The 18470-nt window shown below is 36.0% G+C and overlaps 3 protein-coding genes across 3 annotated transcripts; 1 reads left to right on the forward strand and 2 right to left on the reverse strand.

Annotated features, from left to right (window-relative positions):
- Positions 1 to 109: 109 nt before the first annotated feature.
- Positions 110 to 826, forward strand: LOC122311946 (60S ribosomal protein L27a-3). Its single transcript, XM_043126731.1, has one exon. It carries the CDS (start codon positions 238 to 240, stop codon positions 676 to 678), a length of 441 nt encoding a protein of 146 aa, XP_042982665.1. The 5' UTR covers positions 110 to 237; the 3' UTR covers positions 679 to 826.
- Positions 827 to 2777: 1951 nt separating this feature from the next.
- Positions 2778 to 7435, reverse strand: LOC122308971 (protein DETOXIFICATION 29). The gene is made up of 8 exons (XM_043122266.1): positions 6988 to 7435; positions 6349 to 6890; positions 5065 to 5151; positions 4402 to 4458; positions 3685 to 3923; positions 3454 to 3572; positions 3272 to 3358; positions 2778 to 3131 (listed from the first exon to the last, which is right to left on the reverse strand). The coding sequence occupies exons 1-8, from the start codon at positions 7336 to 7338 to the stop codon at positions 3045 to 3047; spliced, it is 1569 nt and encodes a 522-aa protein (XP_042978200.1). The 5' UTR covers positions 7339 to 7435; the 3' UTR covers positions 2778 to 3044.
- A 5886-nt stretch (positions 7436 to 13321) lies between these two features.
- Positions 13322 to 17999, reverse strand: LOC122310269 (the record flags this gene model as incomplete). The annotated part of the gene is made up of 3 exons (XM_043124153.1): positions 13322 to 14791; positions 15062 to 16339; positions 17400 to 17999. Coding segments are annotated over 3 exons (3348 nt in total), but the record flags the coding sequence as incomplete, so codon positions are not given.
- Between the last annotated feature and the right edge of the window lie 471 nt (positions 18000 to 18470).

The raw sequence follows: 18470 nt of genomic DNA on the forward strand, positions 1-18470 counted from the left end.
ACGCACCATTCTTGGCCGAAACTCCTTCCTTAGGCCTTATATAATAAAAGCCCATTTCAAAATTTCCTAAGTACTCCCTGTCATTCACAAACCCTAAGGGCAAACTCGTCAACCAAAAAAATCCATCCCTCATTTCTGAATCGTCCACCCAATAAAGCCCAAACTCCACCTTCCTTTCACTACCTCGTCCCTCAGCCGCCGAACCCCAGCGCACAAGCACAGAGACAGAGATCGGAAATGACGACCCGGTTCAAGAAGAACAGGAAGAAGCGCGGACACGTGAGCGCCGGACACGGTCGTATCGGGAAGCACAGGAAGCATCCGGGAGGCCGCGGAAACGCCGGAGGCATGCACCACCATCGGATCCTATTCGATAAGTATCACCCGGGGTACTTCGGTAAGGTTGGTATGCGATACTTCCACAAGCTCCGCAACAAGTTCTACTGCCCCATCGTCAACGTCGACAAGCTCTGGTCCCTGGTCCCGAAGGACGTCAAGGACAAGGCGTCCAAAGACAAAGTTCCCCTGATTGACGTCACCCAGTATGGCTTCTTCAAGGTCTTGGGCAAGGGCGTGTTGCCGGAGAACCAGCCCGTCGTAGTCAAGGCCAAGCTCGTTTCGAAGATTGCCGAGAAGAAAATCAAGGAGGCGGGTGGTGCTGTCGTTCTCACTGCTTAGGTTTCGCCGCTTTTGCGTATTAGTTACATTTTTGTTCTTTTTAAAATTCTGGTCTATTTTGGAACTTCTTCGAGCCGTGATTGGTATTATCATCTGTTCTTAATGAGATTTTTAAATGATTGCACTATTTTATGGTTGTTTTGTGTTATTCGCAGTGGTGGATTTTATGTCTTATATATTATTTTATCCTGTGAATCTGATCTAGTTTCACTATAATGTTGTGAGATTGTTTTTCCTCTTTAGGTACTTGTTTTGGTTTTAGATAATGGACACTTTTTTGTCTATGATGCCATCGATGGTGCTAATATGGTGGATTGTTCATCATTTTCTTACAAATGTTTGAATTAGATTTTATTGGTTGGATAAATTACTATTTTAAGTGTCTATGGCGTTGTATTGGTGATCTCTATTGGGTTCTCTTGGCATTTTATTTATGTTTCTAGTACTTTGATGATGCGGGATGATGAGCTTTTGGGTGAAATTATGTGTGGGTAGTGATATTAGTGTTTTAATTGTCTATTGTGTTGTGTGAGTACTGTTGTGATTTTCTTTTGTGGAAGAACTGGAATATGATCCAATATAGGAAAAGAGCTTGGCCCAATCTTACTCCATTGAAATAAATTCTTTGATTTCTGAAGTAAAAGGAGGAGCCTCAACTGAGAGGGCTTATTTTATTGACATAAGCTCAAAACATATACTGCTCCATGAGCTCAAAACCTGGTGTAGTACACGTAAACCTATTCACGGAGGTCCCACGAAGAAAGTCATTTTTGATTTAGTGACCAGGACTAGCAATTGAATTGACAGAATAACTCATATGGAATGAATTGAGTTCGGTAATGTCTTTCCAAATGTAATTCTTTAGAGCCTTGTTTCTTCTATCATTTTTATCTTTTACTGAGATTCTGGCTAGAAGTATTGGTCATGGTGTTTCAGATATGCCATTAGGATAGTGATATTCTAGGGCTTGTTTAAATGTGATTTTTTATAATCAATTTAAAGCAAAAAAATATGGTTACGGTTGGTTGGATGAGTCCAGTTTTCAGATGTGTTATTTAATGTGATTGATTTGTGAACTAGAATGTATTCCTCCTGCGGCTGGTTATTAAAAAAAAGAAAAAAAAAACAAGAACTGGCCAGTCGATCATTGCTAGCTTGTCTTGCATTGTCTTCAACAGTGACACCGGTCTTCTTTGCATGCATTGTTTAACTGGTTTGCAATTGATTGGCTCAAGATAATTCTCCCTGGAAACATGGAAAATATGAATGGTTATGCACGAATTGCATGAATGGTGGGGAAAGTTTTTAGGAAATGAAATTCACTGTTGCCAAAAAATTGTTCTCGATTTCATACCTATACTTTTTAGTTTTTATTGTAAGTTCACGGTATCTTTTGTCTTGGATGACCTCGTCTCCTCTGCTTTCTTTGGGATATTTCTGCTTTTTTTCCTTCATAAGGATTCTAATGAAAGTGATTTCCTTGGCTGTGAATCTAGTATCAACCTACAAATTCCTTATTTTTCAAGCAACCTTTTCTTGCTCGTTAGGAATCTACTTCTCTATTCTTCTTTAGCTATGTTTAGCTTATGGCATGTGCCTAAGCTCACTTCCCCTGTTAACACGACGTTTTGTTCATTCATTCCACGTTGGACTTGCTGGCATCACTCGTGTTAAATCAGTGTTCGTTTATTACCTAGGTACCTAATGAACCAATGAAATCCTTTTTGCCTAGGTTGCGCTGATCAATGTCCAATCTATATGGTAGAATAGGCAATAAAGCGTAAGATGTTTGGTGTTGCATTGAACTTGTGTTAAAAAAAAGTGTTTGCTTTGATATTGGTGTGGTTTAGATGGTTAATTTGCCTACGAAGTCTAAACTTGGAAATTAGTTAATTTCTCGGCCCTGTTTGATTATACAGTTCAGATAAGATGAGATATTTTGAATAGTAATAAATAAAATATTATTATAATATAATTTTTTAATATTAATTTTGTATTGAAATTTGAAAAAATTAAATTATTTATTATATTTTGTATGAGAAATTAAAAAAATTGTAATAATTAGATGAGATGAGATTGTTTAGTTTTGATTAACCAGCTGGTAAAAGGGCGTTATGCATTCCTCTTTTGATTGAACAGTTGGACAATCTCAATACGAGACTTTTTGTGAAAGGATGTGAAATTTTGCTTCTCCTGATGAGGAGTTCTTCCACGAAAAGCGAAAAAAAAATACTTTCAAGCCAAACAATAGAAAGACCTCTTCGCTGTCTTGGGAGTAGCATATGCATTGCATGTCGGAGAAAATTGGCTTTATGAGGTATGGCCTCTAATTTGCGAACATCTCTCTGGCTCGTTGCTTGGCACTTTCACGTTTCGGTTGTTTCAGCCACGTCGTTCTCACTGGTATTTGTGTGTCCTCCCCATTTCTTAATTCTGTCTTCTGCATTAGAGGCCTGGATTTCATACCAATTTAATAAATCCCTCAATGCTTAACTTGGGTTAAATGTTGAACATAATTTTTGTAATATAAGCTTATACTTGAACCAGAAAGAAAGAAAGAAAGAAAAAAAAAAACTATCAAAAGTTTAATTACCTCTTTGCTCCAGTTGGTCCTATAAATCATGAAGAAAAGGACACACGTCTGTGCGATTGTTCCTGTCATCATTCCATACCATATTCCCTAAAAATTAAAAATGACAACACAGTTAAGTAAGATAAATGAAGTAAAATAATAATAATAATAATAGGAAAAGAGGGAGAGAAAGTGTTACTTACCCTGACCCCCAAATCAAGTTTGTAACCCATTATGACACCCAGAGGTACTCCCAATATGTAATAACATGCAATGTTCACATAAGCAACAGCAGCTTGCCATCCTGTCCCAATGGCCACTCCTGTTAAAAGCATCTCATCAAATGAGTTTATATTATATATATATATATATATATGCCAAAAGAAGGAAAGAAATATACAAGATAGAGTTCATGAGTTCAAAGTTGTAGGTACCAGAAAGAACGGGTTGAACATTGTTAATAATAATGCAGAGTGCAAGTACCGGAGTGAGCTCCTTAACAAGGTCTTCGACTTGGGTATCGCTCGAAAATAAAGATGGGTAGTCATTTCGTGTAAGTATCAGAATGAGTGAGATTACGAAACCAATTATAAATGAAGTCACCACTGCCACCACTAATGATAATCTTGCTGCTCTTGGATGACCTGCTCCCAACTCATTTGAAACTCTTACACTGTATTTTTATATCCCCAATTGATACTAGAATTAGAAGATCATGATCTTTTTTTTTTTGGCAAATAAATTAAAAAGGAAAATAAATTACACATAATATTTTTCACAACACTTTACATAACTATATTATAAATAATTTTTTTTATAAAATACTTTATAAAAATAATATTATTTTATAATCACCACCGAGAATCCTCATGGCAAAACTTTTTTTTTATTTACCGGTTTTTCGTACATTTTTTTAAACATTTTAAATATTTAAAAAAAATCAAAAAAATCACAAATTTATTAAAAAATATTACCTTAATTATTAAATAAAAAAATTATCAGTAAATTTTATATGTACCAGTATTGTTTTTCTTAAAACAATATCATCATTTTATAATATTATTATAAAATATATTATGGGAAAATGTGTTGTAACGTTGTGTATATCATTACTGGAAGCTTAATTGGTGCGTGGGAATAGGAGGTCAAACCTTACGGCGGCATTCATCCCAAGACCAAACATGATTGTCCAGCCCAATATGTTCATGCTGCAACGTCAACAGCCAAACGGTCCATAAAGAATACATAGACTAAAAAAGATACATCCATGATTTTTCTTTTTAATAATTCGATAGGAAAGAAAAATACAAACATGAGTGTGTAAGTGTGACAGCACAGCAATTTGTACGGTAAGTCATAACTCTTTTTGTTTTTTTTTTGTAACATGCAAGATAATTAGACCATTTTGATTACAAGTCAGCAACGTACCTGTGACATGTCGTTTTTTGGGGGCCTATATGTCGCTCTCACAAGCATGAAAATTAATCAGGAGGAATTAAATGTCATAAATGAATGATGAGGAGACATCATTTTGGGACAGTTACAGAAACCCTCTTTAATGTTACAGTTCATGATATGATTTTACAAAAGAAAAGTCAAGGAAAATGGCGAAGATTGTTAGGTTATAAGTAGATTCCTAGCTGTACTACTACAACAACCATTATGAGATTCTTTAGATGGAGTTAGGCACATGCCATTTAAGATAATTGATAATTTTAATATGAAAATGCTTTCATTATTCTTATTATAAATTTTACTATCTTAATATATTAATATTATATATATATATATATAAATAAATAATTGAAACTCACCATACGGACAAGGCATCTACTGAAACTTCCGCATTCTTTAGATATCCAGCAAAGAGGATCAGCGCCATGAAATACCAAACTTCCAAGCTATACAATATGAGATCACAAAATTACTGAACGTACGTTGATGGAATGCTGTTAACCAATGAAAATCATGCTAACATGTAACTTAATTCATATATATGAACCACGGCAGACCCCCATGCATGATTAATCCACACGGACATACGTACAGTCCAATATATAGATCCTATTTATTTCTATCACTATAAGAAAATTAGACAGTTTTTGCTGCTTATTTTATGCGAATATGACTATATCTTGTTAAAAAAATAACAAGATATAGTCATATTCGCAGAAAATAAGCGGCAAAAAATGTCTAATTTTCTTGTAGTATATACTTTTAAATATGAATAAGTCATATATAGGATTCCATTTTAATAAAAAAAGAATGAAATTTTGGATATATTGTCAATTATTTAACCATGTCATTATACCAACATGATTCTAATTTCTATCACGATTTAAGAGAGATTGATCGAAACAAAAATAAATATTACCTAATTTATTTGTCAAGAAGGAAAATTTTTCTTGTCATCCTTACATTTCACACATCACATTTATTTTTATTTTTTCTATAATAAATATGTAGTGTGTGGATGATAAATAGAATAATTCAATTAATTTAATAAGAATAAAATGAAATAAAAAATAAAAAAAATAAAAAATAATATTTTAATATATAAAGTGTGTGGTGTGGGATAATGTGTAGCATTCCTCAATTCCCAATTACACTTTGTGACATGGCAGATTTTGAGCTAATATTTAAGTAGTCAAATTAATTTATGTACAATCACTTTTGTGTACTCTTTGTACACTTTACTAATATGATTGGTTCCATCACTTTTTTTAATATAAAATAATTATTTTGATTAATTATATTAATGAAATTTATAAAAAAATATATAAAAAATAATTGTATGTAACAGAATTTATAATAATTAATAGATCCAGTCACTTAAATACATAACATCATGTCTGTTTAGTGATATGATTTAGAGTTAGTAATATTACATACAGTTTTAAGATATGTAAGTCTCGTACGCTTTCTTTAAAAATAATATAATTTATAATTAAAAATTAATTTTTTTCACATAATTTTTCATATTTATCTTCTTTTTTTTTTTTTAAGCCCAAATTGCAAATCCAAAGAGGGCAAATATAATTTGTTAGAAAGAAAAGAATAGCATTATTAAAAAATTCAAAGGTCAAGACTGGTCTCACCAGAGCATCACTGCGGAGGCCACCGATAGCCTAATGAAACCCCATAGATTTTGAAACGCCTTCAACGAAAACCCAGACCAGGCCCTGCCACAACTCCCACAAAAAATATAAATCAGCTGCGCCACCACTATGAACCACCACGCCGAGTTCAGTACCACAGCCCCTCCCACCAGACCCCATTCTAACTTCATAATCAGCAGCCAGCTAAAGAAAGTGTGCAGAACCAGAGCCACGCACGCTATCATGGCCATAACCATGATCTTGCTCTGCGCCTGCAGAAACTTGGCAATCGGGAAGTTCATCGCGTAGGCGAAAAGTTGCGGAATCATCCAAATGGCGAGGAGTCCCGCGGCTTCCGATATAGATTCCGTCTGGCCGATTAGTTTCAAGAGTGGCCCGGCAAATATGTACAAAAGGCTTAGAAGCAAAGCCGTGGACACGAGAATCAACCACGACCTTTGCATGTAGATCCCTAGCATATCAATCTGCCCAGCTCCGTACGCTTGCCCGCATAGAGTTTCGAGCGCGCTCCCCATTCCAAGCTAATTCAGATTCAAATATTGATAGTTAGTTCAGCAATCAAGAACAAATATCTATTGTACAAAGATTGACAGAACAGTAGTACAATTATGTACGTGCCATGATGCCGAAGGAGAAGCCGGCGATAACAGAGTTTTCGACGGCGAAAGCAGCGAGGGCGAGAGTGCTGACATGGCCAAGGAAGACTTGGGTAACGGCCCCGAGCGAATACCGGCATATGATGGTGAAGATGGCGGGGCCGGCGAGGTACCAGAGCTTCTTTGACTGGATGAGGAACTCTCTGAAAAAGTCGCGAGGCCCCTCGATAGGAAGGATATCAGGGACACCGGCGACGAAGATGGCGGCGGTAGAAGTGTCTGCTGCTACAGGGAGGGACTGTGTCGGCTCATGGTTTTGGTTTTGGTCCTCGACGCTGGAGGACAGAAGTGGCTGCAGCTTACCATCCTCCATAAGAGAGACAAATTGGTCTTTAGGGACTAGTAAGTAAGTGGTTTAGTTTCTTATTGGCAGCTTCTCTCGTATATAAATGACGAACTCTAGGGAAGTCGAATTGTCTCGTTACAACAAGAAGAAGATAGTGTCCATACGTTGTCTTGTCCCCACTTACCTTTCTTAAAATTAATATGGTTCCACGCCGTACATTTATAAAATATTTTTATTTTAAAATAGATTTAAGGTACGGTATAAAATCATATCAATTTATATATTTAATTTTATAAAATTTATAAATAATGTTAACTCGGTGCAGATAACACATATTCCTTACTTTTATACTATTATGATTCCGGCCCAGAAACGTTATAAAGAAAAGGCTAAAAATGTAAAACAAAATAAAATAATAAATAAGGTTTGGGATGTGGCAGACGAATATATCCGCTCTGCATGCTGCTGATCTTTGTCATCTACTATATATATATAGGACATCGCCGATCCAAATCAAGCTGATTTTCTTTTTTTCTTTTTTATTTTTTAATTTTTTGTTTAGAAACTCAAAGGCTGATCAAATTGAACTCAGGCATGATCCAATCAAAACAACAAGATGTGTATTCTACGTGCAACTAGCGGGCAAATACTTTACACTTACGTGCACAGTATCACACAAAACACTGCACACCTATGTGCACACCTAAGCACGTCAAACCATACAATACACAGACACAATATCCAGGTGAGCATTAAGTACACAGTGCCATGCACAATGTGCCAAGCGTGCACGGCAATGTGCACCAAGAGGCTTGTGGCGTTGCAAGCCCAATTGAACTGCTGGCGGTTACCACTTGGACAACTGGTTTTTGTCTTCGCAGCCACGAGGGTTGTGAACTATGTGCCCCATGTGTACCTTGCTGTGCACACGTGATAATAGTACGGCTCAATTGTGGCCCGACAAGAGAGGGTGTCGTCATCCCCATCATCGCCGTGAACTTCCATCATTATCGAAACATGACAAGCCACAGGCTTCATCGTCACATCTCCAACCTTCATCGCACCCTAGTAGAGAAATTTAGGTTTACCGCCTCACTTTATGTTTTGGTTCATTTATGTTGAATGAGTTGACTTTTTTTTAGTATGGCCAAACACATGTCCCTCGACTTGTCAACCGTCGTGCCATCAAAGAAGAGTCCCTTAACTCGTCGCCACACAATGGTAGGATACAAATCCCTTAACTTGCCGACTCTGACGCCAGCCATGCCGGGTCCATTGACTTGCCACAATGCATTGGTCGGCCCACATGACTAGTCAGACACAAGTCTCTTGATTTGCCGACTTTCGTGCCACCAAGTCGGGTCCCTTGACTAGCCATGATGCATTGGTTGGAATAGAGCCCCAGGGCTGCTCACATGACTAGTCGGACACAAGTCCCTTAACTTGTTAACCTTCATTCACCCAAGCCGATTCCTTAGATTCGCCGTGAAGTTTAGGTCGGGCACTAGCCTTAGAACTTGCCCCGGAGGCCATTAGGATACAAGTCTCTTGACTTGTCGACCTTTGTGTCACCAAGCTGAGTCCCTAGATTTGCCGTAAAGTTTACGCTAGCACTAGCCCCATGACTTGCCTAGAACGCCATTTGGACACAAGTTTCTTGACTTGCCGACCTTTACACTGATACGAGTCTCTAAACTTGCACCGAGTGTCACACTCAAGCCATTACTGCTGCCAGCAGGTTGCCTCTGGGAATGAGCCTTCTAAGTTAACGAACCTCCGAGCTCTACAACCGCTTTGCGCAGGTTACCTTTGGAAATGAGCCAATGGGCTCAAAAACTGTCTAAGGTGGATCTAGGGGGTCAATGGGCCCTCTGACCACTTTGTGTGAGTTACTTCATACAAACTCCAAACACTAATAATAAATCAAAAACAAAAACATCAGACAAACATACACCTTTCAATAACGACAGACATACATACAGACGCACTGCCGGACTATGCATCTTACACAGTCGAGTACACCTCCCACCATATTCGAGCTCCATGTTCGCATCTTACAAGGTCGAGTACAATCCCACCACACCTGAGCTTCACGCTCGCATCTTAGGTGGTTGAGTACACCTCTAGCCACATTCAAGCTTTGCGCTGGCATCTTATGTGGTCGACTACACCTCCACCACCTCCGAACTCCCCGCTTGTATCTTACACAGTCAAGTACTCCTCTTACCATGTCCAAGCCCCGCAATCAAATATACCTCTCGCCACGTCATCTTATGCAGTTGAGCGCACCTCCTGCCTAATTTTGCCCTCGGAGGCATTTATCGCTTAATGCAAGCAGAACGGAGAACTAAGGATTTGCTTCTGAAATTTATTTTCTTATAGAAAGAGGATAAAATATCCAGGCCTAGCCCACCAAGCCACTACTAGGAGACAAGAGAGAAGTAGGAAATGAGGGACAAGGGAGTGAAGGCGTCAGGAGGTGAGGGGGTCTTAGGAGAAAGTAGAAAAGTGAGAGGTGGTGAAACACGCAAAGGGGACACCCCTTAACACTACCAAGGGTCACGCAAGAAGAGGGTCAGATAAAAAGCAAGCGGCCAAACGACTTCAATGGCTTCTTGAACCTCTCAAAGGGGAGCTCCAGCGACAACATCTTCTCCAGCAAGTAGATCTCCGGATTTCATTTTACAATGAGAAATGAGACGATATGATAGACTGTAAACAAATATATTATAATGGATTTCTCCTCCTCAAATGACGTAAACATTATACTAAACCACATAAATCTCTGTATCCAATCTCTTTACTTTCCTTGCATTTGTTTTATATACACAATCGTGGATGTACACACCACACCGTACTGTTATACTAGATTACTACCAGGAGTACCAAACCATACCGATCGAGGCCTGAATTTTTGAAACGAGTCGGAAATGACTCTGTTGCCCAGATGACTAACACAAGAGGGGGGGTGAATTGAGTTGTATTAAAAAAATTAACAATTATAAATCAAATATATAATATAAAATATAAACAAAATATGAAATAACAATAAATATAAGGAGTAAGGGTAAGAGAGAAGCAAACTCAGTATGTTAACGAGGTTCGGCCCCACTGCCTACGTCCTCGCCTCAAGCTACCCCTTGAGGATTCCCAAATTCACTATTCAACCTCCTTCAGGTGGAGATAGAAACCTATTACACCTTTGAACAACACCGCTACAAAGGATCCGTGTAGAACACCCTCTACACTTGCAATCACCTTACACGTGGTGATTCAACTATTCCCTGTGTAGAATACTTTCTACACACACAAGGGTTATACACACCCTTTTTCTGATACAAAAGCTGATAGTGGGTAGGTTATCAGAAAACACTCCTCAACGAGTGAAATAAAAACAATACAGCGCAAGCTATATCTCTCAAAATGAACAAGGATTAAGGCTCAATGTTTAGAGAAGAGAGAATGAAAGCTTTGAATGAATGTTGTATGCTCTTGGTGTTGTGAATGTGAAGCTCTCAAATGATCTATTTATAGGCATATGAGACTTCATATTCAAATTTAAAAAGATTCACATGTCAAAGACAACATCATTCACTTTTTCAAAAAATTCAAATAAAAGGTTCTTCTTTTTCAATTGTCAAAGACAACATCATTCACTTTTTCAAAGAATTCAAATAAAAGGTTCTTCTTTCTCAATTGTCAAAGACAACATCATTCACTTTTTCAAAAAAATCAAACCTAATCTTTTACTTTTGGCATATGACAAAATGAGCACACTTTCATTTTCAAAAAATTCAAACCTAATCTTTTACTTTTTGTATAAGTCTAAAAAAGCATCAATCACTTTTGAAAATATTCAAATAAAACATGCACATGTGAAAGATGACAATCAATCATCTTTAATATTTTCAAAGTTCAACCCTTTAATCAAGGCATGCACATGCAAAAGATGACAATCAATCATCTTTCAAAATTTTCAAATTTAATTTTCAAAAATATTCATGCACATGTGGAAAATGTATTTTAATGCTTTATGATAAAATATTAATTTTGAGCATTAATCCTAATTTCGAATTTTGAAGAGATTTACAACATTACTCTATAATTTTAATGTGAACTTGTTCCCTTCTTGCTCATGCTTGTTTCCTTGATGTGCTTGACTCCATTGTGTAGACAACTTGAGCTTGAGACTTCTTTATTCTTTGAATTCATTTGTTATCATCAAAATCCATGTGTAGATTTATAATCACATGAAACTTGAAATCTTGAGTTCAACAATCTCCCCCTTTTTGATGATGACAAATATTTGATAGAACTTGAAACCTATATTAATACTTAAGCTCCCCCTGAAAATATGCGTTAGTTTTTCAAGCAAAAGTATAAATATAATTCCAAGCATATATAACAAGTTTAGCAATTTAAACAATGTTAATGTTCTAGTCTAACACTTCTCCCCCTTTTGGCATCATTAAAAAGGATCCGCAACAAGAAAATGGACTGAAGAAAACGATGCGTTTAATAGTCACTGTAGATAGTTGAAAAATGGAGCCGTCCGTGACCCGACAAGTGCTGCAAAGCCTCGAGGCCTAACTCTATGAATTTAATACGGCTGAAGATTTAAACAATCGCCTGATGTTGTTGACAAACGGGATTGAAGGCTCCGAGTTTCTATAAAAAAAATGATCATTTTCATCTATCGGATGCCAAAAAAATAATCACTTCTTGACCTGAGTTCTGTTTTTCCACAACGATAGAATGGCTGAGCAATTCTCTTCCACTAATGTTCCAGACTTGAATCAGGAACCCTTGACGCATCAATCATCAATCTTCTCTCCTGAGGCCGTCAATACCATGATAGGAGCAGTGAACCGTTTTTCTAGTAAGGCTGATTCTGAGATTATTGCAGAATCAAGAATGCTCAGTAATCAATATGCTGCCTCTGTTACGATCATGTCTCGAAGGTTAATGGCGAGGGTGAGTGAGATTGATCATCTTAACATGCAAATATCTGAGTTACGACAGAAGCTTGCTAATAAGGATAGTGAGAATAAAAGGCTAAAGCAAGAAAACCAAGAGTTGAAAAAATTTGCAGATTGGTATGCTCATGATCTGCAACCACGAATAGAAGAGCTGGAACGAGAAAGGGTTCAGATACAAGGTCAACATCGGCAGATAACAGCAGAGGTTCATCGTTTACTAGAAAAATAGGGACAGTCTACTGTTAATCTCGCTGGCTTAGTAAGAAAACTTTTGACAATGTGTGTCCAGCATATCTTGTATTTCTTTTGACTAAATAAGATTTGAAGAGAAAATAGTTTGTCTTATTCTTTATGCTATCTCTATAAAATCAGTCCTGAAGTTCATCTAATCCGCATCAAGTTTTCATCTCATCTCTATAACTCATCTGCATTCCTTCAGCATTCTCGTTTTAAGCCTTCTATTCTTTTCTCAATGGCTCATTCTTCTAACATTTCTCTAGATCCATCCATGAGGCATTCTGCATCTCAACCTCCTGTTCTTTCTGCAGCTACCATTGGTGCCATGTTGCAGCAAGAAAATAATAATCTGACTAATAAGTCAGATTCTGATGCTATTTATGACTTGGTGAGTCTTGGGACTCGCTACTCTTCCTCTATTGTGGCTTTTTCTCAGCGGCTACAAGCCAAAAATCACGAAGTTGAAAAGCTCAAAGAACAAATTGTTGTACTTCAACAAATTGTTCAAGAGTCTCACACAAGGGAAGGAATCATTCGGCAGAAGAATAAACAGTTGAAATCTTTATTAGATTCTTCATTCCGCTTGCCGGTTCCCATGAATAAGAATGACATGATATTGTATGAAGAGAATGAGCGTCTCAAACATGAGGCTAAGAATCTCAAATTTATGTAAAAGTATTAAAAAAAATCTATCTCTATTTTTATTGACTCTGGTCTATCTTTTAAGAGATATTCATAGCATGCATCATACCTATTTCTCTTCTGATCATACATAATCTATCTTCTGGTAAAGGTTTTGTGAAAATATCTGCTAACTGATCGTGTGTGTTTGTGAACTCTAACATTATATCACCTTTTTGCACATGATCTCGAAGAAAATGATACCTTATTTCAATATGCTTAGTTCTAGAATGTTGTATTGGGTTCTTTGAAAGATTTATAGCACTTGTATTATCACATTTGATTGGAATGTGATTATACATGAGTTTAAAATCTTCAAGTTGTTGCTTCATGTAGAGAACTTGAGCACAACAACTACCCGCAGCAACATATTCTGCCTCAGTAGTAGATAGTGCAACAGAATTTTGTTTTTTACTAAACCAGGAAACTAATGCATGACCTAAGAAATGGCATGCTCCACTAGTGCTTTTTCGATCTATTTTACAGCCAGCATAATCTGCATCTGTGTAGCTGATTAAATCGAAAGATGTGTGCTTAGGGTACCATAACCCTAGGTTAATTGTACCACTAAGATATCTAAGAATGCGCTTAACTGCAATTAAATGTGATTCTTTTGGAGATGATTGAAAACGTGCACATAAGCACACACTAAACATAATATCTGGTCTACTGGCTGTTAAATATAATAAGCTACCAATCATACCTCGATATATCTTCGAGTCAACTGGCTTACCGGATTCATCTTTATCAAGTTTAGTTGATGGGCTCATTGGTGTTCCAATTTCCTTAGCATTTTCCATCCCAAACTTCTTCAGTAATTCCTTAATATATTTTGATTGATTGATGAATGTCCCACTTTTTGCTTGCTTAATTTGCAATCCGAGAAAGAATGTAAGTTCACCCATCATGCTCATCTCAAATTCTTCCTGCATAGTCTTAGCAAAAACTTGACACATATTTTCATTAGTAGCACCGAATATTATATCATCAACATAAATCTGAATCAAAAGAATATCATCATTTTCATATTTAATGAAAAGAGTTGTGTCGATTTTTTCTCTTGAAAAACCTTTTTCAATCAAGAAACCACTGAGTCTCTCGTACCAAGCTCTAGGAGCTTGTTTAAGTCCATATAGTGCTTTTGTGAGTTTGAAAACATGATTTGGGGAAATATGATTTTCAAAACCTGGAGGTTGCTCAACATATACCTCTTCATTTATAAAACCATTTAAGAAAGCACTTTTAACATCCATTTGAAAAAGTTTGAAATCTTTATAACAAGCATATGCAAGTAGCATTCGAATAGCTTCTAATCTTGCGACAGGTGCATATGTCTCATCATAATCGATTCCTTCTTCTTGATTAAAACCTTGGGCTACAAGTCGAGCCTTATTTCTAGTAATGACTCCAGACTCATCTTTCTTGTTTCTAAAAACCCATTTTGTTCCAATAATAGTATAATTTTTGGGTCTAGGAACAAGTGTCCAAACATCATTTCTTTCAAATTGATTCAACTCTTCTTGCATAGCTAGAATCCAAGATTCATCAAGAAGTGCGTCATCAATATTTTTGGGTTCAATTTGAGATAGAAAAGCAGTATGATTACAAATATTTCTAAGAGATGATCGAGTACTTACACCTTGTGAAGGTTCTCCCAAAATTTGTTCCACTGGATGATCTTTCACAAATTTCCACTGTTTGGTTGCATCTTGTATTAAATTTTGATGATCTTTCCTGATGGCTCCATGTTGAACTTCCTCTATTGCTTTCTCTTTGTTGAGATTGAGACTTTCTGTGTTATTTATACCTTCTATTTCTTCATCAATAGATTTCTTGGAGAGTGGAGAATTAGATTCATCAAATACTACATGCATAGATTCTTGTACAGTTAAAGTCTTTTTGTTGAATACTCTATAAGCTTTACTATTAGTAGAATACCCGAGAAAAATACCTTCATCAGATTTTGCATCAAACTTGCCTAAATTATCTCTGTCATTCAAAATAAAACATTTGCATCCAAATACATGAAAGTAACCAATGTTGGGCTTTTTCTCATTCCAAAGCTCATAGGGGGTTTTATCTAATTTAGACCTTAACATAACTCTATTTATAACATAACATGCAGTACTTACCGCTTCGGCCCAAAAATAACTAGGCAAGTTGTTCTCATTGAGCATTGTTCTTGCCATCTCTTGAAGAGATCTATTTTTCCTCTCTACTACCCCATTTTGTTGAGGAGTTCGAGGAGCAGAAAAATTATGAATAAAACCGTTTTCATCACAAAATGTTTCAATATTTTTATTAACAAACTCTTTTCCCCTATCACTTCGGATACTTGAAATAGTATAGCCCTTTTCATTTTGAATTCTCTTGCATAACTTGGTAAAGGCATTATGTGCCTCATCTTTATGAGCAAGAAAGATGACCCAAGTATATCTAGAGAAATCATCAACAATAACAAATGCATAATATTTTCCTCCTAGACTTGCAACTCTATTTGGTCCAAAAAGATCCATGTGTATCAGTTGCAATGGTCTAGTAGTGGAAATATGTTTCTTAGTTTTAAAAGAAGTTTTTGTTTGTTTACCAAATTGACATGCATCACAAATTTTGTCTTTAAGAAAATATGTTTTTGGTAAACCTCTCACAAGATCATTTTTTGAAAGTTTGGAAATAAGTTCCATGTTGGCATGACCTAATCTTCTATGCCATAACCAACTAGTTTCATTTTGAGCTGACAAGCAAATAGCATCTTGTGAGGTAATTTCTTCAAAATCAATTGTATAAACATTATTGTTTCTAAAAGCAATAAAACAAATATTACAATCATGATCATTCAAAATAATGCATTTATCCATTTTAAAAGTAACTGTAAATCCTTTATCACATAATTGACTTATGCTCAAAAGATTATGTTTTAAACCTTCAACAAGTAGAACATCTTCAATTATGAGAGAAGATTCATTACCAATTTTACCTATTCCCACGATCTTTCCTTTCGAGTTGTCTCCAAATGTCACGTGTCCTTCTTCTTTAGATCTAAGATCAAAGAACTTAGTCTTGTCTCCCGTCATGTGTCTTGAACATCCACTATCTAAAAACCACTTATTTTTTCTTGTGGATGACTTCATGCATACCTATAAAAACAATTAAAATGATTTTTCTTGGTACCCAAGTTCTTTGGGTCCTTTATTTATTAGTATTAGAAGAAACAAGATTTTTAGGTACCCATATGGCCCTAATAGTCATTGTATGATTTCTTCTAATAGGACAAGTATGATAATTATGACCATTTCTATTACAAAAATTACAAATAGCATGTGACATATATGAAAAACTTGAATGATTATAATAATATCCTTTTTTGACAAAATTATTTTTATGAAAAGAATTTTGAATATTAGTCTTTGAGGTAGAATGATTATCAAAGAAATTTTTATAAGGTTTGTATTTTTGTTTTGGCATATATCCCAAACCTGCCTTGTCAAAAACACATCTTTGACTACCAAGAAGTTTTTCAAAATTTCTTTTTCCATTCGTAAAGTTTTCAATAATATTTTCTAAATCGGTTTTCTTCTTATTCAATTCAAGATTTTCATCTTTCAAAATGATACTTTCTTTTCTTAAAATTTCAATTTCGTTTGTTAAAGAAGAATTTTTCTTTTTCAAAGCAGTATACTTGATACCCAATTTTTCAAATTCCTCATAAATCTCTTCTAAAACATTTTGCAATTCTTCATATGAAGGATTTTCAATATTATCAAGATTTGTTACCTCAATGTCATCTTTAGCCATAAGACAAAGATTTGCTGATTCTTCATTACTTGCTTCACTATCTGAGCTACTTGAATCATCATCCCATGTAGCTTTCATTGCTTTCTTGCCCTTGTTTCGATCTTTCTTTAGCAGAGGACAATCTGGCTTGATATGACCAGGTTTATTGCATTTATAACAAATTAAAGTGTCGTTTTTACCTGAATCTTTCTTGGAAAACTTTTTGAAAGATTTCCTCGGAGGAGTTCTATTTTTCTTCAAGAACCTCTGAATTCTTCTTGTTATCATCGCAACTTCTTCATCTTTATCGTCATTGTCCTCATCTTCATCACTTTCACTTTCATGAGGAACAGCTTTAAGTGCTAAGCTCTTCTTTGGTTTTCCTTCTTCTTCTCCTCTTTTCAATGTGTACTCATGGGTGATAAGTGACCCGATGAGTTCATTGACTTCGAGCTTCTTGAGGTCTCTAGCTTCAAGAATCGCTGTAACTTTTGATTCCCAACGTTTTGGTAAAGAGTTGAGAATTTTTCTTACTATCTCCACCTTGGAATAAACTTTGCCAAGAGCTGTCAAGCTGTTTATGATGTTAGTAAAACGAGTGTGCATACTAGAAATAGATTCATCATCATTCATCTTAAACATTTCATATTCATGAGTAAGAATATAAATTTTTGATTCCTTGACTTGCGAAGTTCCTTCATAGGTTACTTCCAAGTTATCCCAAATTTCCTTTGCCGTAGCGCAATTCATTATTCTATTAAACTCATTTCCATTAAGAGCATTATATAATAAATTCATAGCAGTTAAATTTAAAGTATAAAGTCTATCGTCTTCACGATCAAACTCTTCTTCTTCCTTTTTGACCTTTACTCCACCAACCACTTTTGTTGGAATATAAGGTCCATTTACAATACATTTCCATATTTCTCTACCTTGAGCTTGAAGAAATATTCTCATTCTAACTTTCCAGAATGAGTAATTATCTCCACAAAAGAGTGGAGGCCGACTACTAGATTGACCTTCACCAAATGAAGCTGCAATGTTAGCCATAAGATCTTAACTCAAAAGATAGTTAATCTTATAATAGAGCTCTTAGCTCTGATACCAATTGTTGCCCAGATGACTAACACAAGAGGGGGGGTGAATTGAGTTGTATTAAAAAAATTAACAATTATAAATCAAATATATAATATAAAATATAAACAAAATATGAAATAACAATAAATATAAGGAGTAAGGGTAAGAGAGAAGCAAACTCAGTATGTTAACGAGGTTCGGCCCCACTGCCTACGTCCTCGCCTCAAGCTACCCCTTGAGGATTCCCAAATTCACTATTCAACCTCCTTCAGGTGGAGATAGAAACCTATTACACCTTTGAACAACACCGCTACAAAGGATCCGTGTAGAACACCCTCTACACTTGCAATCACCTTACACGTGGTGATTCAACTATTCCCTGTGTAGAATACTTTCTACACACACAAGGGT

This window comes from Carya illinoinensis, chromosome 5, assembly GCF_018687715.1.
Source record: "Carya illinoinensis cultivar Pawnee chromosome 5, C.illinoinensisPawnee_v1, whole genome shotgun sequence".
NCBI classification, from domain to species: domain Eukaryota; kingdom Viridiplantae; phylum Streptophyta; class Magnoliopsida; order Fagales; family Juglandaceae; genus Carya; species Carya illinoinensis.